The 24,462-nt window shown below is 44.2% G+C and overlaps 1 protein-coding gene across 2 annotated transcripts; it reads right to left on the bottom strand.

Moving 5' to 3' along the window:
• Window positions 1–1,048: 1,048 nt before the first annotated feature.
• LOC106591877 (RNA-binding protein 26) lies at window positions 1,049–24,404 on the bottom strand. 2 transcript variants are annotated; one of them, XM_082970873.1, is made up of 21 exons: window positions 23,980–24,404; window positions 23,554–23,672; window positions 23,097–23,242; window positions 22,575–22,721; window positions 18,870–19,081; window positions 18,080–18,376; window positions 16,017–16,244; window positions 15,513–15,638; window positions 15,127–15,270; window positions 14,845–14,956; window positions 13,497–13,680; window positions 12,795–12,989; window positions 12,202–12,396; window positions 11,823–11,945; window positions 11,131–11,205; window positions 10,549–10,716; window positions 9,660–9,764; window positions 7,213–7,416; window positions 6,173–6,259; window positions 5,740–5,853; window positions 1,049–4,918 (listed from the first exon to the last, which is right to left on the bottom strand). In XM_082970873.1, the coding sequence occupies exons 3-21, from the start codon at window positions 23,099–23,101 to the stop codon at window positions 4,829–4,831; spliced, it is 2,811 nt and encodes a 936-aa protein (XP_082826999.1). In that variant the 5' UTR covers window positions 23,102–23,242; window positions 23,554–23,672; window positions 23,980–24,404; the 3' UTR covers window positions 1,049–4,828. The 2 variants fall into 2 exon arrangements, with proteins under 2 accessions (XP_082826999.1, XP_045570165.1); XM_045714209.2 differs by having other exon boundaries at window positions 22,633–22,721.
• Window positions 24,405–24,462: the final 58 nt, after the last annotated feature.

Genomic DNA, 24,462 nt, shown 5'->3' with positions numbered 1-24,462 from the left:
ACCCCACAGGACTGGATCTTTTAGAACCCCACAGTACTGGAATGTTAGAATGAGTGAACTCAGCTGAGGCCAGGGGGATGCAGAGAGTGGAGGGGGGGGGAGTTTATCTCCTGTGTGTGTGAGAGAGAGAGAGCAAAGCGTTAGGGGGTAAATGAGGGTTCAGAGGGAGGTGGACCATGGCGAGGGAGAGGGCCTGTTTAAGGGTGCCACGCTGGGAGACAGACGGGTGTTACAATACAATCTACAGAGAGAGGGCTAACTGATAACGCTAACAGAAAATAGGTGCATGAGCAAACGTCATTTCTCATCATTATCCGTGCGACCATGACAGGCACCGGAGAGGAGAGGCAATATCATCACACGGCCTCTGCTCCCTGATTGGGTTATTTGTCCGCTCTTATGCAAATGAGACGGGACAGAGGCTGCTGGGAGCAGTCAGGTGGGACGCTCCTTCACAGCAGGACAGGTAGGTGTACAGGACAAGCAGCCAGTTATAAATCCTTCACGGCAGGACAGGTACAGCGCCTTCACAAAGTATACAGACCCCTTGACTTTTTCCAGTGTGGTGTTACAGCCGAATTCAAAATGTATTAAAATGTAGATTTAAAAAAATATATATAAAATGATCACTGGCCTACAGACAATATCCTATTAATGTTTGCTACCAAGTGGCGCAGCGGTCCAAGGCACTGCATCTCAGTGCTAGAGGCGTCACTACAGACCCAAGGTTCAATCACAGGCTGTATGACTCCCGGCCGTGATCGGGAGTCCCATAGGGCGGAGCACAATTGACCCAGCGCCGTCCGGGTTAGGGAAGGGTTTGGGCGGTCATTGTAAAATAACAATTTGTTCTTAATTGACTTGCCTATTTAAATAAAAAGTTAAATAAAATAAGCAGTTTCTTTTAAAAATGTAATAAAAAAAAATAATAAAATGAAAACTGAAATGTCGAGTCAAGTATTCAACTCCTTTGTTACGGCAAGCCTAAATAAGTTCAGGGGTAGAAACGTGCTTAACAAGTCACATAATAAGTTTCATGGACTCAGTATGTGTTGAATAAAAGTGTTTAATTAACATGATTTTTGAATGACTACCTCATCTCTGTACCGCCACACATACAGATGATTGTAAAGGTCCTTCAGTCCAGCAGTGAATTTCAAACACAGATTCAACCACAAAGACCAGGGAGGTTTTCCAATCCTCACAACGAAGGACACCTGTTGGTAGATGGGTAATAAAAAAAAATGCAGACATTGATCATCCCTTTGAGCATAGTGAAGTTATTAATTACACTTTGGATGGTGTATCAATACACCCAGTCACTACAAAGATACAGGCGTCCTTCCTAACTCAGTTGCCGGAGAGGAAGGAAACAACTCAGGGATTTCACCATGATGCCAATGGTGACTTAAACAGTTAGAGTTTAATGGCTGTGATAGGGGAGAACTGAGGATGGATCAACAACATTGTAGTTACTCCACAATACTAACCTAAATGACAGAGGGAAAAGAAGGAAGTCTGTACAGAATAACAAATATTCCAAAACCTGCACTAAATACTGCAAAACAATGTGGCAAAGTTTTTTTTATTTTTTCCTGAATACAAAGTTTTACATTTGGGGTAAATCCAATACAACACATTACCAAGTACCACTCTCCATATATTCAAGCATAGTGGTGGCTGCATCATGTTATATATATATATATACACTTGTAATCGTTAAGGACTGGGGAGTTTTTCAGGATAATAAAGAAAAGAAACTGAGTGGAACTAAGCACAGGCAAAATCCTAGAAGGAAACCTGGTTCAGTCTGCTTTCCACCTAGACACTGGGAGAGGAATTCACCTTTCAGCAGGACAATAAACCTGAAACACAAGGAAGGCCACATCTACACAGGAGTTACTTACCAAGAAGACAGTGAATGTTCCTGAATGGCCGAGTTACTGTTGACCGAAATCTACTTCAAAATCTATGTCAAGACCTGAAAATAGTTGTCAAGCAATGATCAACAACCAATTTGACGAAGCTTGAAGAAGGTTTGAAAATAATAGAATGGGCAAATGTTCCACAAGCTCGTAGAATCTTACCCAGAAAGAGTCACAGCTGGAAGCAGCGCCAAAGGTGCTTCTACAAAGTATTGACTCTAGGGGGTGTGAAAACGTATGTAAATGAGATATTACTGTATTTCTGTAATACAACAAATAAAATGTAATCTAAAAACATGTTTTCACTTTGTCATTATGGGGTATTGTGTGTAGATGGGTCAGGACAGGCAGGTGTACAGGCACCAGGACAGGCAGCAGGACAGGCAGGTGTAGACGCCAGGACAGGCAGGTGTACAGGCACCAAGACAGGCACCAGGACAGGCAGGAGGACAGGCAGGTGTACAGACGCCAGGACAGGCAGGTGTACAGGTGCCAGGACAGGCAGGTGTACAGGCAGCAGGACAGGCAGGTGTACAGGCAGCAGGACAGGCAGGTGTACAGGCGCCAGGACAGGCAGGTGTACAGGTGCCAGGACAGACAGGCGTACAGGTGCCAGGACAGGCAGGTCTACAGGTGCCAGGACAGGCAGGTGTACAGGCAGCAGGACAGGCAGGTGTACAGCCTCAACAACGTGTTATATAGACACATCATAAGTGCTACAGGACCTCCATTAAAATGGTCTCATCATTACTCAGAGAAGTGGCCAAGATATTCAAAAGTAAACATGTATTCATGTTTTATACACACACAACTGACTACAAATTTATTACAAATCACATCATTAACATTTCAAAAAGTAAAATCCTAAATGTATTGTTAATCAGGAGAGGAAGTGTGCTGCCTGCCGATCACGTCCCGTTGTCCTCTGGTCCCAGATCTAAAGAGACATCACGTCCCGTTGTCCTCTGGTCCCAGATCTAAAGAGACATCACGTCCCGTTGTCCTCTGGTCCCAGATCTAAAGAGACATCACGTCCCGTTGTCCTCTGGTCCCAGATCTAAGAGACAAAATGTGAAAACACAAAAAGGCAAATTACCTCCTAAAGCGAACCATGACTGTCAAACTACTGAGACGTATTTAACATTAGGATTGAGTAGTGTCGACAGAGGATAGGGTGCATCCCAAACGGCACCCTATTCCCTAATATTGTGCCCTATTTTTGACCAGAGCCCAAATCAAATCAATGTATATAGCCCTTCTTAGATCAGCTGATATCTCAAAGTGCTATACAGAAACCCAGCCTAAAACCCCCCTAAACAGCAAGCAATGCAGGTGCAGAAGCACGTGGCTAGGAAAAACTCCCAAGTAGTGCACTATATAGGGAGTAGGATGCCATTTGGGATGCTATCCTAGAAAAGCAGACGAAGTAACCTTGTGTCACCAAGAGATAACCACACAGCTCACCATTATATAACCATACCAAGAGATAACCACACAGCTCACCATTACGGAGATACCATACCAAGAGATAACCACACAGCTCATCATTACAGAGACACCATACATAGAGATACCACACAGCTTACAGTAACGGAGATACCATACCAAGAGATAACCACACAGCTCACCATTACGGAGATACCATACCAAGAGACAACCACACAGAACTTACCATTACGGAGATACCATACCAAGAGAAACAGAACTTACCATTACTGAGATACCATACCAAGAGATAACCACACAGCTCACCATTATAGAGATGCCATACCAAGAGATAACCACACAGCTTACAGTTATGGTATCAAGATAAACAGAACTTACCATTACGGAGATACCATACGAAGAGATAGCCACAGCTTACAGTAACTGAGATACCATACCAAGAGAAACATACCTTACCATTACGGAGATACCATACCAAGAGATAACCACACTGCTCACCATTACGGAGATACCATACTAAGAGAAACAGAGCTTACCATTACTGAGATACCATACCAAGAGAAACATACCTTACCATTACGGAGATACCACACCAAGAGATAACTACACAGCTTACAGTTATGGTATCAAGATAAACAGAACTTACCGTTACGGAGATACCATACCGTCTTTCTGACACCGAGCCTCACCAAATGTGGACATGGAAAATAGTTCTTGCTTTACCATTTTTTTTTTTATGGTAAATGGAAAACCATATGGAAATTTGCTCTTTTTGTGAAACATTTTTTTTTTTTTTTTTAATGGTCTTTATTTTGTCAGCTCTTTTTGTGGGATGTTTTTTTAGCTGGTTTTGTTTCATCAATGCCATCGCAGCTGCAGGGTTTTTTTCTGGAGGGTTTTTTTTTTGGCAGCTGATTTTTTATTTTTTTGACCATTTGAAGTCTTTATTTTTTGTTTTGACATTTCAAAAATAAATCCAAGAAAGAATCCCGAAGCAAAGCTGTCATACAAATCATTAAAATCCAGACAGAAAATATTTACACAAGAAGCAACCTATTATCACACAGTCAAACTCTCATTTCATTTAGTAAGTTCACCATTCTGCCGTTCTCACTGTTAAACATCGCAGTGTTCAACACAACGGCTCTTTATCTCAATCATTTGATCTGATCAGTCAACACCAGTTTTTTTTCCTAAAGTAATCTAGTATCATTTCATTTCAACCCAATAAGCAAAAAATAAAAACTGTACCAATCTTCATGTTAAACTACTTTTACAAATAAAAAGCAGGAAGAAAAAACACACTATATTTACATGAATCTCCCACGACTTAACTGTTTAGGTTCTGACCTATTGTGAAATGCGTCTAGTAGTTAAAAAAAAAAAAAAGCCAATCAGAAACAGCAAAAAAATTAAAATAAAGTTGCGTTAGCATTTTCGTCCAATCAGGGCCGTCTTCATCTGCGCCAGGGGCGGGGTTCGTTGTCGTCATCCTCCTCGTCGTCGTCCTGGAGCAACGCATCATCAACCAGCGACTCTTCCTGGAACTACAAAAAAGGGACAAGACAGGGCGAGACAACACTTTTATAAATGAATGGAAAAAAAGGGTAGAAAGATAATCTCTGGCTTTCCTAAACTCCTTAATCTGGCCAAACATTACGCCCACAGCACATTAGTTCCTTTACATTTGGAGTCATTTAGCAGACACTCTTATCCAGAGATACTTACAGGAGAAATTAGGGTTAAGCGCCTTGCTCAAAAAGGCACAGAGGTTTTTCACCTTAGTCGGGCTCTGGGATTTGAACCAGCAACCTTTAGGTTTACTGATCAAACGCTCTCAACCGTTATGCTACCCTCTTCTCCTCGATGAGTCTGAAACAGAGTACCTCCACAAGCCTTCACTGGAAAGCCAAACACATTAGTCCAGAAATCTGATTGGTCCAGAAACTAATGGGCTGGGACAGAGCCAGAACAACACGTTGAATAAAGCTGTGGTTTGAAAATTCTTAATTTGGCTTTGATACTCTGATCGTTTAGAGACGATTCATATGGACTGATGACTTAAGTCCGGTACGACTTCTCCTCGTCCCTCGTCACCACAAAAGACCTCAACGACGGCAGTCTCAGACTGAAGACCGTAGCGAACGACAGAGCAGCGGAAGAGGCCTCAGGCTAATAAAGAGACAAAACCGCCTTACATGTTTTTCTTCCTCCCATCATCTCATTTTCATTGGATTCATGTGGCCTTGGAGAAAGACTTGGCTGTGAAGCGTTGTGCTCACACACACACACTCATCCTGCAAATACTTTCCGAAACCATTAGCAACATTTTGTAGTCCATAACCGGCGAAACATCATTCCCCTTCACCTCGTCATGATCTGGCTCCTGTTCATCAGGTTCCTGGGAGGTCAGGGAGACGGCAGGCTTGTGCCAGGACAGACGCAGGTCACAGCTGTTCAGACGAACACCGTGTAGCGCCGCCTACAGGACGGAGAAGGATGGAGAGAGGGAACACCGGGGAAAAGGAGGAGAGGAAGGGAAGGGAGAGAAAGAGGAATAGATATGAGAACAAGGTGGAGAATGACCGTCCAGCGTCGCAGCGCTGGGTTCAAACGTCCAGCGTCGCAGCGCTGGGTTCAAACGTCCAGCGTCGCAGCGCTGGGTTCAAACGTCCAGCGTCGCAGCGCTGGGTTCAAACGTCCAGCGTCGCAGCGCTGGGTTCAAAACGTCCAGCGTCGCAGCGCTGGGTTCAAAACGTCCAGCGTCGCAGCGCTAGGTTGAAAGGTGTTTAACCCTTTACCTGTTCAGCCTCTGGTCTACTCCTGTAAGTGATAACAGCCAGACAGGATGTCTCATCGATCTGACAGTCCTCCAACTCTCCAAATTGCTTGAGAAAGGGGAAAACAACAAGACGGAGTAAGATGAAAGATGGAGTAAGGTAAAAACATGTTGGTCTCTTAAGTCCTAGAGTCTGAACTCATTCACCCAAGCAAACAGATATCGGAGCACTGCTGACAACCATTTTGGTTTCAACAATTCAACAGCTATTTTTGATTTTTCACAAAAACATCACATAAAGCCCTCCGACAAACATTCCAAATGTAATTCATATAAACCAGGATAGGGTTCATTAAAAAACTAGTGTAAACCAGACGGGATTCATTAAACTAGTTTAAAACCAGACGGAGTTCAATAAAACTAGTTTAAAACCAGACAGGATTCATTAAAACTAGTTTACAACCAGACGAGATTCATTAAAACTATTTTTAAACCAGACGGGGTTCATTAAAACTAGTTTAAATCCAGACGGCGTTCATTAAAACTAGTTTAAATCCAGACAGGGTTCATTAAAAACAAGTTTAAACCAGACGGGGTTCATTAAAACTAGTTTAAAACCAGACGGGGTTCAATAAAACTAGTTTAAAACCAGACGGGGTTCAATGAAACTAGTTTAAAACCAGACGGGGTTCAATAAAACTAGTTTAAAACCAGACGGGGTTCAATAAAACTAGTTTAAAACCAGACGGGGTTCATTAAAACTAGTTTAAAACCAGACGGGGTTCATTAAAACTAGTTTAAAACCAGACGGGGTTCATTAAAACTAGTTTAAAACCAGACGGGGTTCATTAAAACTAGTTTAAAACCAGACGGGGTTCATTAAAACTAGTTTAAAACCAGACGGGGTTCAATAAAACTAGTTTAAAACCAGACGGGGTTCAATAAAACTAGTTTAAAACCAGACGGGGTTCATTAAAACTAGTTTAAAACCAGACGGGGTTCAATAAAACTAGTTTAAACCAGACGGGTTTCATTAAAACTAGTTAAAAAAGTTCAACTTACAGCAAAGTGTGGCAGCAGATCCTGGAGGTCAGTCTCAGTAAAGCCAGAGATCTCCAGGGCTCTAGGTCTGTGATCTACTGTAGAGTGGACAGGGAGACCCCTACCCCGGCCTCCCCTACCCCTACCCCTGCTCCTCGGGCCCCCACGGCCTCTAGCATGGGCCCCTCTGCCCCGCCCTGGAGCCAGGATCCCCCTCTTAGCTGCCTAGAGAGGAAGGGGACAACGGCAGGATGATCAATGTTACCTCAACACACACAATGCAATCTAGAAGAGACAATCTATAGAAACACATCTGACAGAGTGACAGCATCCCCTGGTGGTTGAACAGAGACACAACAGACAGTATATAAAAAGGGACACAGCACATTAAAGTGACTGAAGGTGAATACAAGAAATCAGAAATCAATTGATCAATCAGATAGACAACTAGAGTTTGAGGTAGAACTCGGATCTGATCTCCAGTTGAACCTCTACCTCTAACTGTAGTTGTATCTATCTGATCTCCAGTTGAACCCTCTACCTCTAACTGTAGTTGTATCTATCTGATCTCCAGTTGAACCCTCTACCTCTAACTGTAGTTGTATCTATCTGATCTCCAGTTGAACCCTCTACCTCCAACCTGTTGGGGATAGGGGGCAGTATTTGCACGGCCAGATAAAAAACGTACCCGATTTAATCTGGTTACTACTCCTGCCCAGTAACTAGAATATGCATATAATTGTTTGATTTGGATAGAAAACACCCTAAAGTTTCTAAAACTGTTTGAATGGTGTCTGTGAGTATAACAGAACTCATATGGCAGGCCAAAACCTGAGAAGATTCCAAACAGGAAGCACCCTCTCTGACCATTTCTTGGCCTTCTTTGTCATCTCTTTCCAAAACAGAGGATCTCTGCAGTATCGCATTTGGTAAGTGGTCGATCTGAGAACAATGAGACGGGCGCGCGCCTGCACGTGAAAAGTCAATTTTACTTTCTCAGTCTTTGAACGAAAACAACGACTCCCGGTCGGAATATTATCGCTATATTAAAATTTATTTTAAACAGCGTTTGACATGCTTCGAAGTACGGTAATGGAATATTTTGAATTTTTTTGTCACGATACGCGCATCACCCTTCGTTACCCTTCGGATAGTGTCTTGAACGCACGAACAAAACGCCGCTATTTGGATATAACTATGGATTATTTGGAACCAAACCAACATTTGTTGTTGAAGTAGAAGTCCTGGGAGTGCATTCTGACGAAGAACAGCAAAGGTAATCCAATTTTTCTTATAGTAAATCTGAGTTTGGTGAGTACCAAACTTGGTGGGTGTCAAAATAGCTAGCCTGTGATGGCCGGGCTATCTACTCAGAATATTGCAAAATGTGGTTTCACCGAAAAGCTATTTTAAAATTGGACACCGCGATTGCATAAAGGAGTTCTGTATCTATAATTCTTAAAATAATTGTTATGTTTTTTGTGAATGTTTATCGTGAGTAATTTAGTAAATTCACCAGAAGTGTTCGGTGGGAATGCTAGTCACATGCTAATGTAAAAAGCTGGTTTTTGATATAAATATTAACTTGATTGAACAAAACATGCATGTATTGTATAACATAATGTCCTAGGAGTGTCATCTGATGAAGATCATCAAAGGTTAGTGCTGCATTTAGCTGTGGTTTTGGTTTTTGTGACATTATATGCTAGCTTGAAAAATGGGTGTCTAATTATTTCTGGCTGGGTACTCTGCAGACATAATCTAATGTTTTGCTTTCGTTGTAAAGCCTTTTTGAAATCGGACAGTGTGGTTAGATAAAGGAGAGTCTTATCTTTCAAATGGTGTAAAATAGTCATACGTTTGAGAAATTGAAGTAATAGCATTTCTAAGGTATTTGAATATCGCGCCACGGGATTCCACTGGCTGTTGACAGAGAGGCTAACTGTAGTTGTACTCTGCTGACATAATCTAATGTTTTGCTTTCGTTGTAAAGCCTTTTTGAAATCGGACAGTGTGGTTAGATAAAGGAGAGTCTTATCTTTCAAATGGTGTAAAATAGTCATACGTTTGAGAAATTGAAGTAATAGCATTTCTAAGGTATTTGAATATCGCGCCACGGGATTCCACTGGCTGTTGACAGAGAGGCTAACTGTAGTTGTATCTATCTGATCTCCAGTTGAACCTCTAACTGTAGTTGTATCTATCTGATCTCCAGTTGAACCTCTAACTGTAGTTGTATCTATCTGATCTCCAGTTGAACCTCTAACTGTAGTTGTATCTGATCTCCAGTTGAACCCTCTACCTCTAACTGTAGTTGTATCTATCTGATCTCCAGTTGAACCTCTAACTGTAGTTGTATCTATCTGATCTCCAGTTGAACCTCTAACTGTAGTTGTATCTGATCTCCAGTTGAACCCTCTACCTCTAACTGTAGTTGTATCTATCTGATCTCCAGTTGAACCTCGTACCTCTAACTGTAGTTGTGTGTATCTGATCTTCAGTTGAACGGTATCTTCTCCAGACTGGGTCTTCTTGTAGAGGTCCAGTTCTGTGTCCAGCAACTCCTTCTGAGCCTACAGACAGACAGAGACAGAGAGACAGACAGAGAGACAGACAGGAGAAAACATTTCAGACTCCTCTTCTAAATGGCTTGGCATATTTTCTGTGTGCTTATTACATTTCCGTCATAACCAGGACCCAGAGCAGCCTATGCCTGTCCTAACCAGGACCCAGAGCAGCCTACCTGTCCTAACCAGGACCCAGAGCAGCCTACCTGTCATAACCAGGATCCAGAGCAGCCTACCTGTCATAACCAGGATCCAGAGCAGCCTACCTGTCATAACCAGGATCCAGAGCAGCCTACCTGTCATAACCAGGATCCAGAGCAGCCTATGCCTACCTGTCATAACCAGGATCCAGAGCAGCCTATGCCTACCTGTCATAACCAGGATCCAGAGCAGCCTATGCCTACCTGTCATAACCAGGATCCAGAGCAGCCTATGTCCATAGGCTGTGTGCAGCACACATAATAAATAAACGATATAACGAACAGCTTCAGGAATACATAAAAAATGTAAATCAATTATATAGCCTAGATTTAAAAAAGCATCATTCACAATATATATATATATATTTTTACACTGGTCCAAGACGGGGATGATGGACTGGCACAGAGGGTTCCCCCAAACCTCCCCTGGATGTTGAGCCCCGACACAGAGACAGTCCCATTCCCCTGCCGTTGTTGCCACTTCAGAAAGTTGGCTTTGTTATTGGTTATTAAATTACACTTTAGTGTTTAAATAAATCACGATGATTGAGTTATAGTATATATATATATATATATATACACACACACACCTGAGACTTGCTCTTGGGCGCCCCCCGTAGTCCTGAAGGGTTAGAAATCCCTTTAATCTCCTGCTGCAGTTTGGTAATACTCTTGGTGAGCGTTCCCAACGTTGTCATAATCACTGCCTTGTCTTCTGCCTTCATAGTCTTGTTCTTTTCCAGTTTACAGATCAACAGCTGGAACACGGGAGTAAAAGAGAGAGAGAGAGAGAGAAAAACCATGATACTAGCAACCTTCTAGGGACCAGAGGAATTCATTTTACACGGCCACCTCATCTCCTCAACCTCAGACCTTCTTCTCCAATGGGTTTTGAGAAGGAAAGGAGAGAGAGGAATCAAGGACAGATTAATTGAGTCATGGTGAGGTAAAACCATAGAGATAGATAGAGGACTCATCTTTATATTTGTGCCATTTCCAGCGTCTGTGACAGCATGGGCAGGGCTACAACCCATAGGGAAAACCCCCACGCCGTTGACTACTTTAAAATGGCAGAAGCGTGGTGGAGGCCCTTAAATGGTGCTGCCCATGTTTAACCAGCCTGTTGGCCACTAGAGACCTCTATCATTCTCTATGAGGGGAAAAAAACTCACCTTCTGAGTCTCGATGTGTTTCTCCAGGATTTCCTGCTTCTTTTTCCTCATTTCCTGTTGGAGCCGCAGGGCTTCCTGTCAGGGGAATATTAAAGTGATAATTCACCTCATCCACAACCACGGTAAAGTGCTTTGAGCGTCTAGAAAAGCTACATGAAGCCAACTGTTACGTTCAGACTCTTTTCCCAGAAGTCTCCTTACAGGATTAGAGATGAAAGAACATAACCCCTCTTCCCTAACCCTTATTTCCCCCTTCCAGCCCCCCACCTTCTCCTCCTCCATCCATCTCTTCCTCCTTAGTCCATCCCTCTCCTCCTCCCTCCCACCATTGCATCCATCCCTCCCTCCCACCCTCTCCTCCATCCCTCCCTCCTCCTCCATCCCTCCCTCTCCTCGCTCCCTTCCATGCATCCATCCCTCTCTCCCACCCTCTCCTCCTCCCTCCTACCCTCTCCTCCCTCCCTCCCTCCCTTCCATCCATCCCTCCCTCCCTCTCCTCCATCCATCCCTCCCACCCTCTCCTCCCTCCGCCATCTATCCCTCCCACCCTCTCCTCCCTCCTCCATCCCTCCCTCTCTCCCTCTCCTCCATCCATCCATCCCTCCTCCCTCCCACATTCTCCTCCATCCATCCCTCCCTCCCTCCTCCTCCTCCTCCTCCCTCCAACCCTCTCCTCCCTCCTCCTCTCCCACCTGTTTATTCTTCATAGCCTCCTCTGTAGCAGCGACCCCAGCGAACAGAGCGGTCTTCTGAGCTGCTTTCAGAGCAGCCATGTTGTACACTGTCTTAGTCAGCCCCGTAGAGGTGGAGAACACCTGGTGGAGAGGAGGTCCATGTTATTATTACTACTAGTGTTATTACTGGGGACTTATATAGGAGAACACCTGGTGGAGAGGAGGTCCATGTTATTACTGGGGACTTATATAGGAGAACACCTGGTGGAGAGGAGGTCCATGTTATTACTACTACTAGTGTTATTACTGGGGACTTACAGTAGAAGGGCAACTTAAAGGAAAACTCAAGTCAAAAATGATATTTAGATTTGTTGATAGAGTGAACTTTTATTCTCACCTTTCCTGCCGGTCCACTAGGGGTACTTCCTGGTTTAGAAGCGAAGCCCAGCCTCTCCTTCACTGATAGGTTGGATTTAAAGGCATTCTGAGAGGCAACACTAGAGTCTTGGTTGGGCTCTGAGCTGTCGGCAGGCAGAGGGCCCAGACGGTCTTTGACTGACTGTTTCAGACTAGTGGCTGGCTGCTGCACCTGCTGGGGTTCACAACAACAACAACAACAACAATAAACAAAACAAAGGTCAACAGGCTAGGTCAACGGCAACAGGCTAGGTCAACGGCAACAGGCTAGGTCAACGGCAACAGGCTAGGTCAACGGCAACAGGCTAGGTCAACGGCAACAGGCTAGGTCAACGACAACAGACTAGGGCAAACAACATAACATAGAAGGCTAACTGTGTTGCAGTACGCCCAGAACCAGCAGGAAAAACTCTGGATCTGAGGCCACTAATAATGAACGGCCATTGGGCAAAATGGCTGAAAGGTGCTTCCTATATCCAAGTGCACCACTTTTGACCAGGGTCCATAGGGCTCTGGTAGAAAAGCAGTGCACTTTTAAGGGAATAGGCTGCCATATTTGGGACGTAGATTTACCATGAGTGACTGTGGTTGATGGTGTTGCTGTCCCTGCGGTCCCATCCCCTGGGGTCCCATCCCGCCATCACAGTGCCAGAGGACTCTAATGAAGCGGTTGTTGAGAACGGCTTCAGGACTCTGCAGGGCACGCTTAGCCTCCTCGTGACTGTCAAACTGGATCAGGGCCCCCTCCGGGTCATTACCATAGGTTACCTAGAGGGGGGAGAGAGAGAGACAGACAGCGAGACAGAGCGAGAGAGAGAGACAGACAGCGAGAGCGAGCATGAGCATGAGCGAGAGAGACAGACAGCGAGAGCGAGAGCGAGCATGAGAGAGAGAGCGAGACAGACAGCGAGAGCGAGACAGACAGCGAGAGCGAGCATGAGCGAGAGAGCGAGAGAGGAGAGCGAGCATGAGAGCGAGAGAGCGAGAGAGGAGAGCGAGCATGAGAGCGAGCATGAGAGAGAGAGAGCGAGACAAAGAGAGCGAGACAAAGAGAGCGAGACAAAGAGAGCGAGACAAAGGGAGCGAGACAAAGGGAGCGAGACAAAGGGAGCGAGAGAGAAAGGAAGACGGGAGGAAGGGTGAGCAGGGGGAGGGAGGAAGATAGGGTTATGTTAACCCTCACTCACTAAGAAGAAGTGCACTAGATAGGGAGTAGTGTGCCAAAAAAACATGACAGCTTAAAGCAGAAAGGTATCGTTAGCCAATCAGTCTAACCTGTAGGTTGACGATAGTCCCAAACTTGCTGAAGTGTTCGTTAAGCTTGGAGATGTTGTTGAGTCCCTGGGGGATCTGTCGGACCGCCAGCTTGGTGTTAGACCCAAGCGGAGCCTTCTGGTTCTGGTTCTGAGGGTTCTTGTTGTGGAACCCACCCTGGAGGTTCTGCTGGTTGAAGTTGGGTCTGACAGAACACATGGAGATTACAGGAACAGCTCCTGCACTGCTTGTTGTTTACAAGGAACAGCTCCTGCACTGCTTGTTGTTTACAAGGAACAGCTCCTGCACTGCTTGTTGTTTACAAGGAACAGCTCGTGCACTGCTTGTTGTTTACAAGGAACAGCTCCTGTACTGCTTGTTGTTTACAAGGAACAGCTTGTTGTTTACAAGGAACAGCTTGTTGTTTACAAGGAACAGCTCCTGTACTGCTTGTTGTTTACAAGGAACAGCTACTGTACTGCTTGTTGTTTACACAAGGTTATTTGTGTAAAAAGATTGTCATGTTATACAAACTGAAAATCAAAATGGGACTTAAAACTGTTGTCCTTCTACTGTTGTGGTCTATGACGGTTCTCTAATGTTCTGTATGAACCCCCAGGTATATTACCTGTTGTGGTGGTCTATGACGGTTCTCTAATGTTCTGTATGAACCCCCAGGTATATTACCTGTTGTGGTGGTCTATGACGGTTCTCTAATGTTCTGTATGAACCCCCAGGTATATTACCTGTTGTGGTGGTCTATGACGGTTCTCTAATGTTCTGTATGAACCCCCAGGTATATTACCTGTTGTGGTGGTCTATGACGGTTCTCTAATGTTCTGTATGAACCCCCAGGTATATTACCTGTTGTGGTGGTCTATGACGGTTCTCTAATGTTCTGTATGAACCCCCAGGTATATTACCTGTTGTGGTCAATGATGGTTCTCTAATGTTCTGTATGAACCCCCAGGTATATTACCTGTTGTGGTGGTCTATGACGGTTCTCTAATGTTCTGTATGAACCCCCAGGTATATTACCTGTTGTGGTGGTCTATGACGGTTCTCTAATGTTCTGTATGAACCCCCAGGTATATTACCTGTTGTGGTGGTCTATGACGGTTCTCTAATGTTCTGTATGAACCCCCAGGTATATTACCTGTTGTGGTCAATGATGGTTCTCTAATGTTCTGTATGAACCCCCAGGTATATTACCTGTTGTGGTCTATGTCTCATGCCTTCATACAAGGTGTTTGTTCTTGTTTGTCGAATTAGGGTGTGTGTGTGTTCTTGCTTGTCGGACCTAGAGGTGTGTGTGTGTGTGTGTGTGTGTTCTTACTTGTCGGCCCTAGGTGTGTGTGTGTGTTCTTACTTGTCGGCCCAGGGTTTCTTGAGGGGCATCGCTCCGTGGTGTGAGACAGCAGATCTATTCCTGGAGGCTGAGTCCAGAACGATCCTCATTCTGTTGCTGTTGGGCATCTGATCTGGGAATTCATTAAACAGCGATGTGACTGGACCGACGAGATCAGACGAGGCCTTGACCAGTCAGGTTAGAGAACCTCCCGCCCCCTCTAAGTAACTAATCTAACATCCCATTGCTGTCCCACCTTTCCCTCTGATTCCACACGTAGACAGGTTGTGTTCAGGTGTGTACCTCTGTCTCTGTGAGGTAGGTCCCCCCCCATAGTCAGTCCTATGAGGTTGGGTCTTTGGGCGTTGACTCTGTGGCGATATACAGGTCTGGAGGTGTTGGTGAGGCTGGGAGCTTCAGGGTTATACATGTCAGAATCATACTGGTCTGGGAAAGAGAGAGACGACAACACAGACTTAACACAGACAAAACCTTTCACCTTCCCCTCTGAAAGACACACGGATACAGAGGTTGGAGCTAGTCGATAACTGAAGGACACATTGTACAGTTGTTAAGAGGACTAAATGCTTTGCTCAAGGGCACAACGGCAGGAGATTGCACCTAGGATTTGACACTGGTTGTCAACTCATACACACACACACACACACACCCCTCCGTCTCATCCCTACCTGGTGAGAAGAGAGGAGGTGGGGGCTGGGGAATGGAGGGTCGTGTCCCTGTGGTTACAATAGTGGGAACAGAGCTGGTGATGGAATTAGGAGGAGCATCCATCCCTGGAGCCTGGAGAAGGGGACCTGGGGGGCACAGAATTACATTAAAAACAACACTAGAATGATTCCTGACCAAGATGGCTGCCATTATCACAACGTTCTAGAACGATGCAAGTCTGACATCAACCACTCTAGTGAATTATAGTCTCTAGAGAGATCTTTAAAAAGGAAGGCAAACACCCGATTTCTTATGGTTAAAAGAAGTGCAGCCAATAGGGAAGAGGGTTCCATTATCTACTACTCTAGTGAGTTATAGTCTTTAGGGAGATCTTTAAAAACGAAGGCAAACACCCGATTGGTTATGGTTAAAAGATGTGCAGCCAATAGGGAAGAGGGTTCCATTTGGAATGCCAACAAATGTGTCTTAAAGCCACGGACTCGTTATGACCACTGAGTTCCTACCTGGTGGCAGGCTGCCTGGCAGGGGCACCGGGGGACGGAGGTTGACGGGCGGTGGGGTCATGAGAGGGGGAGGTCCTGGAGGGGGCGGTAGGCCGGGAGGGGGCTGGGCGACCCCCGGGATAGGGGGAGGGGCTTGGAACATGTTGGGTAGATTAACGTCCTCCACCACCACCGGATCGATACCGTGGTCGAACGGGCAAATGTCTCCGCGCATACAGAAACCCTTCTCTGGAAGACAACACATTAATAATATACAGGACCTGTCAAACGTTTAGACACACCTACTCATTCAAGGATTTTTCTTTATTTTTTACTATTTTCTAGTGAAGACATCAACTATGAAATAACACATATGGAATCATGTAGTAACCAAAAAAGTGTTAAACAAATCAAAATATATTTTATATTTGAGATTCTTCAAGGTAGCCTCTCTTTGCCTTGATGACAGTTTTGCACACTCTTGGCATTCTCTCAACCAGCTTCATGAGTTAGTCACCTGGAATGCATTTCAATTAACAGGTGTGCCTTTCTGGAATTTCTTTCCTTCTTAATGCATTTGAACCAATCAGTTGTGTTGTGACAAGGTAGGGGGTGGTATACAGAAGTTAGCCCTATTTGGTAAAAGACCAAAGTCCATATCATGGCAAGAACAGCTCAAATAAGCAAAGAGAAACAACACTCCATCATTACTTTAAGACATGAAGGTTAGTCAATCCGGAACATTTCAAGAACTTTGAATGTTTCTTCAAGTGCAGTGACAAAAACCATCAAGCGCTGTGATGAAACTGGCTCTCATGAGGACCGCCACAGGAAAGGAAAGACCCAGAGTTCCCTCTGCTGCAGAGGATAAGTTCATTAGTTAACAGCCTCAGAAATTACAGCCCAAATAAATGCTTCACAGAGTTCAAGTAACAGACATCTCAACATCAACTGTTCAGAGGAGACTGTGTGAATCAGGCCTTCATGGTCGATTTTCTGCAAAGAAAACACTACTAAAGGACACCAATAAGAAGAAGAGACTTGCTTGGGCCAAGAAACACGAGCAATGGACATTAGACCGGTGGAAATCTGTCCTTTGGTCTGATGAGCCCAAATTTGACATTTTTGTTTCCAACCGCCATGTCTTTGTGAGACGCAGAGTAGGTGAGCGGATGATCTCCACATGTGTGGTTCCCACCGTGAAGCATGGAGGAGGAGGAGGTGTGATGGCGTGGGGGTGCTTTGCTGGTGACACTGTGATTTATTTAGAATTCAAGGCACACTTAACCAGCATGGCTACCACAGCATTCTGCAGCGATACGCCATCCCATCTGGTTTGGGCTTAGTGGGACTATCATTTGTTTTTCAACAGGACAATGACCCAACACACCTCCAGGCTGTGTAAGGGCTATTTGACCAAGAAGGAGAGTGATGAAGTGCTGCATCAAATGACCTGGCCTCCACAATCCCATTGAGATGTTTTGGGATGAGTTGGACCACAGAGTGAAGGAAAAGCAGTCAACAAGTGCTCAGCATATGTGGGAACTCCTTCAAGACTATTGGAAAAGCATTCCAGGTGGAGCTGGTTGAGAGAATGCCAAGAGTGTGCAAAGCTGTCACCAAGGCAAAGGTTGGCTACTTTGAAGAATCTCAAATATGTTGATTTGTTTAACACTTTTTTGGTTACTACATGATTCCATATGTGTTATTTCATAGTTTTGGTGTCTTCACTATTATTCTACAATGTAGAAATTAGTAAAAATAAAGAAAAACCCTTGAATGACTAGGTGTGTCCAAACTTTGGACTGGGACTGTATATTAAACAGATAGAGGATAGTTAAGACTAAACACAGAAACAATACCATTTGTTATATCTCCATACATACAGAAGTCCTTCTCTGGAAGACAACACATCAATACTATATAGTAACACGGCTTAGAGGACAGTTAGATACCATCTGTTATATCTCCATACATACAGAAGTCCTTCTCTGGAAGACAACACATCAATAATATACAGACAGTCTCGGTGTAAAAACAACAACAAAAAACATCTCAGGCATTTCAACTTCCTTCCTGCTTACCGTCGTAGTCCCGGCAGCGTTTCCTTTGCTGAGGGGGTGGACCACGGTTGAAGGGCGGTGGCGGAAGGGGCCGGTCCAGTGAGTGATCCAGGGGGAAATCCGACCAGCTGTCCGTCACCGAGGTGATGCTGTTGCTGTGGTTACCCTGAGGGGCGATCACCGTGATGGTGCTGCTGAGGGTCGGCACGGGGAACGTGGTGGTTGCCGTGGGGATCGGCAGAAGGCCTTCACCAGCTCCAACCTCCGTCCCCCGGTCTCCTCGGTCGGGCTCATACTTTGACTTCCCAGCATCCCGCTCTGTGATCAGAAGGATAGCGGCAGGAAGCAGGTATGATATCTAGAGCAGGTGTAGAGGTGCTGGATGTGCATGCTTCCAAAATAATCAACCAATCACAGTCTTATGTCTAAACCTTGATTATTTAAATCAGGTGTGCAGCGCAGGAACATAAACCTGCACACAACCAGTTGTTCTGTCTCCCTCCCCCCTCTCACCTCTGCTCCTGCTGTCTCCCTCCCCCCTCTCACCTCTGCTCCTGCTGTCTCCCTCCCCCCTCTGCTCCTGCTGTCTCTGTCTCCCTCCCCCCTCTCACCTCACCTCTGCTCCTGCAGTCCCCCTCCCCCCTCTGCTCCTGCTGTTTCCCTCCCCCCTCTCACCTCTGCTCCTGCTGTCTCCCTCCCCCCTCTCACCTCTGCTCCTACTGTCTCTCTCCCCCCTCTCACCTCTGCTCCTGCTGTCTCCCTCCCTCCCCCCTCCCCCCTCTGCTCCTGCTGTCTCCCTCCCCCCTCTCACCTCTGCTCTTGGAGTGACTCCTGCTGTGACTCCTACTACTGCGGTCTCTGTCTCTCTCCCGGTCCCTGGCCCGGTCCTTGCTCCTGCTCCTACTGCGGCTACGACCCCTCCTCCGGTTGTAACGGTCCCGGTACGAGTCCCGTCTCGGGGGGATGCGGTCGTAATCGTTTCGCTTCCTGGTACGGTCGTCCCTTTTACGGTCGTCCCCTCGTCTGACAAATGAAAGAGAAAGGGAAGAGGGGGAAAGAGGAGGAAGAGAGAGAGAGACAGAGGAGGAAGAGAGAGGAGGAAGAGAGAGAGAGAGAGAGGAGGAAGAGAGAGAGAGAGAGGAGGAAGAGAGAGAGAGGAGGGAAAGAGGAGGGGGGAAAGAAGGGGGAGAATAAAGTCCCTTATCCAACATCCCAGTGAACAGTAGTAGGAACATGTATGGATCAGTCTCAAATAGCACCCTATAGCCTAAATAACCCTATAGCCTAAATAACCCTATCTAACCCTATAGCCTAAATAACCCTATAGCCTAAATAACCCTATCTAACCCTATAGCCTAAATAACCCTATCTAACCCTATAGCCTAAATAACCCTATATAACCCTATAGCCTATCTAACCCTATAGCCTAAATAACCCTATAGCCTAAATAACCCTATAGCCTATATAACCCTATAGCCTAACCCTATATAACCCTATAGCCTAAATAACCCTATAGCCTATATAACCCTATAGCCTAACCCTATAGCCTAAATAACCCTATAGCCTAAATAACCCTATATAACCCTATAGCCTAAATAACCCTATATAACCCTATAGCCTAAATAACCCTATATAACCCTATAGCCTAAATAACCCTATAGCCTATCTAACCCTATAGCCTATCTAACCCTATCTAACCCTATAGCCTATCTAACCCTATATAACCCTATAGCCTATCTAACCCTATAGCCTATCTAACCCTATATAACCCTATAGCCTATCTAACCCTATAGCCTAAATATCCCTATATAACCCTATAGCCTAAATATCCCTATAGCCTAAATAACCCTATCTAACCCTATCTAACCCTATCTAACCCTATAGCCTAAATAACCCTATATAACCCTATAGCCTAAATAACCCTATAGCCTAAATAACCCTATATAACCCTATAGCCTAAATAACCCTATATAACCCTATAGCCTAAATAACCCTATATAACCCTATAGCCTAAATAACCCTATACCCTATATAACCCTATAGCCTAACCCTATAGCCTATATAACCCTATAGCCTATATAACCCTATAGCGCCTAAATAACCCTATAGCGCCTAAATAACCCTATAGCCTAAATAACCCTATAGCCTAAATAACCCTATAGCCTAAATAACCCTATAGCCTAAATAACCCTATAGCCTAAATAACCCTATATAACCCTATAGCCTAAATAACCCTATAGCCTAACCCTATAGCCTATATAACCCTATAGCCTATTTAACCCTATAGCCTAACCCTATAGCCTATATAACCCTATAGCCTATCTAACCCTATATAACCCTATAGCCTAAATAACCCTATATAACCCTAGCCTAAATAACCCTATATAACCCAATAGCCTAAATAACAATATATAACCCAATAGCCTAAATAACCCTATAGCCTAAATAACCCTATAGCCTAAATAACCCTATAGCCTAAATAACCCTATATAACCCTATAGCCTAAATAACCCTATAGCCTAAATATCCCTATATAACCCTATAGCCTATATAACCCTATAGCCTATATAACCCTATAGCCTATATAACCCTATATAACCCTATAGCCTAAATAACCCTATAGCCTAAATATTCCTATATAACCCTATAGCCTATATAACCCTATATAACCCTATAGCCTATATAACCCTATAGCCTATATAACCCTACAGCCTATATAAGCCTACAGCCTATATAAGCCTACAGCCTATATAACCCTACAGCCTATATAACCCTACAGCCTATATAACCCTACAGCCTATATAACCCTATAGCCTATATAACCCTATAGCCTATATAACCCTATAGCCTATATAACCCTATAGCCTAACCCTATAGCCTATATAACCCTATAGCCTATATAACCCTATAGCCTATATAACCCTGTCATGACGTTGGCCTCTTTGAGTACAGGGAGGACAGTTGACCCCCTCCCCCCTTGCACCATCCCCCAACCTACCTTCCCCCACCCAGGCCCTGTGTGAAAGGGTTGTAAAAACTCTAAGAGGAGAATCTCTTGCCACATGGCCCATAGAGAGACACAGGAAATTCTTCCAACTCACAGAATTGGGGAGCCAAGCGACATTTGTGTTCTGGAGAAGGTATGAAAGATTGTTGAAGAATCCAGCTACGAACTGGTCCGCTTGGTACAATTTTGTGATACTCAGAAGAGACAATATAGCCATATTACCATAAAACGGTTTATATAATAGCCTCAGCCTTGAGACTTGCATTCACATGGTTGTATAGAATGCATTAATAAGGATAAAGCTTTTGTAATACATTGAGATGCTATGTACTGATGTTAATGTGATAGAATTGTATTTCTGTACCAAGTCTAACTCAGTCATCGGCACGCCCCCAGGGACACAGACAGGACCAGGCGTAATTTGACACGCCTGTTCTATGTTCACTATAAAAAAAAAAATGACTTACTAGTCTAACAGACCCGGCCTCCACTCCATTGCGAGTTGGCCAATAGGTTTGACCATCCAAGTACTCTACTGAAAGTAAACTATACCACGTGATTAACTTTTAGACTATTGATACTGACAGAATAAGAACAAGTCTTTGATATTAATTATTAGTCTGCAGCTAAGTAAATTATATCATTGAACGCGAAGACCAACGAAACATCCATTCTATGACGACATTAATGAATGTCGCTTTGAAAGATCCAGAGAGCGAGAGAGCGAGAGAGAGAGAGAGAGAAAACACGGACAAAACTCTCCAACCGAACGACGCTCCAACAAGGATCCCGACGACACACTGAGCGTAAATATATATTGATTGCAATTGTTCCCGAATGACTGAGCGTTCAATTGTTAATATTAATGAACTCTGTGTAACTTCTCAGCTGCCCTTTATGACCCATTCTTCAACAAGACACCAGCCATGCCTGTTAGCCACTAGGGCACATTACTCTACCAATTCTTTGTGATGATAATTACTGTTTGTATACTTTCTGTGAATTAATTAGTTTAGTAAATAAATGATTTTAAGACAATTGATGTATGGATGACTCTTAGTAAAGACTGGGTTCGTGCAGATACAACAATTTACGACGTTTGGAATGAGACTGGACTAGAGGTAAAATACACCATTGAAATTAGAAGATAATCGGCCTATACTATAATAGAATATATAATGTTATAATATAGGAAAGTTATATTAAGAAAATTATAACTTTGTAATCTGAATATTTTCCTTGGTGCCCCGATCTCCTGGTTAATTACAATTAAACGATTAATCAGTTTAATCGCGTGATAATAATTACAGGGAGTTAATTGATAAACATGTCTTCAGTTTAATGGTACCCCAAAGACATGACAACCTTATAGCCTATATTAGCCTATCTAACCCTATAGCCTAAATAACCCTATAGCCTAAATAACCCTATAGCCTAAATAACCCTAAATAACACTATATATAGCCGGGGGGCTGTAGTTCACACTGACCTGCTGTAGTTCACACTGACCTGCCGTCTCTGCTGTAGTTCACACTGACCTGCCGTCTTTGCTGTAGCTCACACTGACCTGCCGTCTCTGCTGTAGCGGGAGCTGGACGGGGGGCTGTAGTTGACTCTCCTGGAGAACTTCTTGTCCCGGTCCTCCTCACGACTTGGCTGGAAAACACAAGTGTAAATGTACAAATATCCCACTTCCTGTTTACAAAGAATACTATTGGACAACAGATCTCTACTGTCAGACTGTGGTGCCAGTTATGTGGAGGCACTAAACTCTACCACAGCTTTCTATATAAGGAAGGAAGGAAGGTAAGGAAGGAAGGTAAGGAAGGAAGGTAAGGTAAGGTAGGAAAGGAAGGAACGGAAGGTAGGAAAGGAAGGAACGGAAGGTAAGGAAGGAAAGGAAGTAAGGAAAGGAAGGTAAGGATCTCTGAAGGCACTAAACTCTTCCACAGCTGTTTCCTGTAGCACCACTGTTAAAGTAAACATGCCCTTTAAGTGTTGGTGCCTTTAAAACATGACTTAGCCAGTCACCTCATCTTTCCTCTGGTCGTCTTTGTTCGTCCTGGTCAGGTGTACCTCCGTTTTGGCCGCGGACGCTGGCTGATGGTCCTGCTGATGAGGTAGGTAGCTTTTGGAGTTGACAGCTTCAAACAGTCTATCGACAAAGGTCTGCGTCTCTGGGAGAAGACAGGAGAGGGAACGAGGGGTGGTTGATGAGGGGAGGAGGACAAGGGCATGACTAGTGGGCTGACACCGACACATTTCATATTAGGTAACTAACGATTATCAGTCACTGTGTAGTGTTCCAAATGGAACACTATTACCAATATAGCGCACTACTTTTAACCAAAGTAATGCACTATAAAAGACAATAGGATGCATCCTCAATCACAGTCAGTCAAAAGTACCTCTGCTTTTCTTGACTTGAGACACCATCACCACCACTTGTTGTCACAACTATAACAAAAAGTGTTTTAAGTAACGTTACCTTTCTGTAGAAATACATCCAACTGGTCGATACACAGGGCTTTGAGTTCAGTCTCACTTTTGTCTTTCTTCACCAAGGCAACGACGTATTTAGCGAGGGCAGAAGGATCTGCATCACAACTAGACAGGGAAAAAAGTGTCAACACAAAACTACACAGTTTAACCAGCCAACTCTAACTATACAACAACAAACTAGCTACAATTATATGCTTACCATACCAAGAAAACCAATCGATTACAAGGATAACAAATTTAATCAACTATAAACTGCTATTTTCTTTGAAATATCTAGCCACACGATAGAAACATTATTTAACTAGCTAGTCAGTTAGCATCCAACGATGCTAGCCTCGTCGTCTTCAGTCATGTTGTTGCAAACTAATGTTGCTAACGTTAGCCATCCGAGTTAGCTTATATGGCTACTTACATGGGTTCGAGTGTTTTGAAAAGCCACGTTTTCAATGAATCTAAGTTTTCAATTATCATTTTTTTTTTTTGAGACACCGGTCAACTTGTCTTCCGTTCAGTAGCCAGAGTTAATTGTCCGTCGGTAACGGCTCCGTATCTTAACGACGAGATACTGTTATGTCCAAGCTAACATTAGCTGTTAGTTACCGCCTTCTCTCTCAAACCTGCAAGACTAACTCAACACAAAGGCCCGACGACTTGTTGTAGCTGGCTATATTGTCTTGACTGTGTTTCTTGCTTTTTTGTTGTTGTTGAAATTCTTTGCAATACAAAGGAGGGGGAAATAGTATTTGTTGACTGTAAAAGTATTTAACTAGTTTGAATGTTCAGGCAGTGCAGGCCTTCCCTCATTGCAAAATAAATGGAGAATATTTACTCCCCTGTACTCTCGCTGACAGATATCGCGAGAATAACAACGGACATTGGTCTTTTTTTATTAGGA

This window comes from Salmo salar, unplaced genomic scaffold (assembly GCF_965601325.2).
Source record: "Salmo salar unplaced genomic scaffold, fSalSal1 ptg000071l, whole genome shotgun sequence".
Classification (NCBI taxonomy): Eukaryota; Metazoa; Chordata; class Actinopteri; order Salmoniformes; family Salmonidae; genus Salmo; species Salmo salar.
This window is presented reverse-complemented; position numbering and strand designations above follow the sequence as displayed.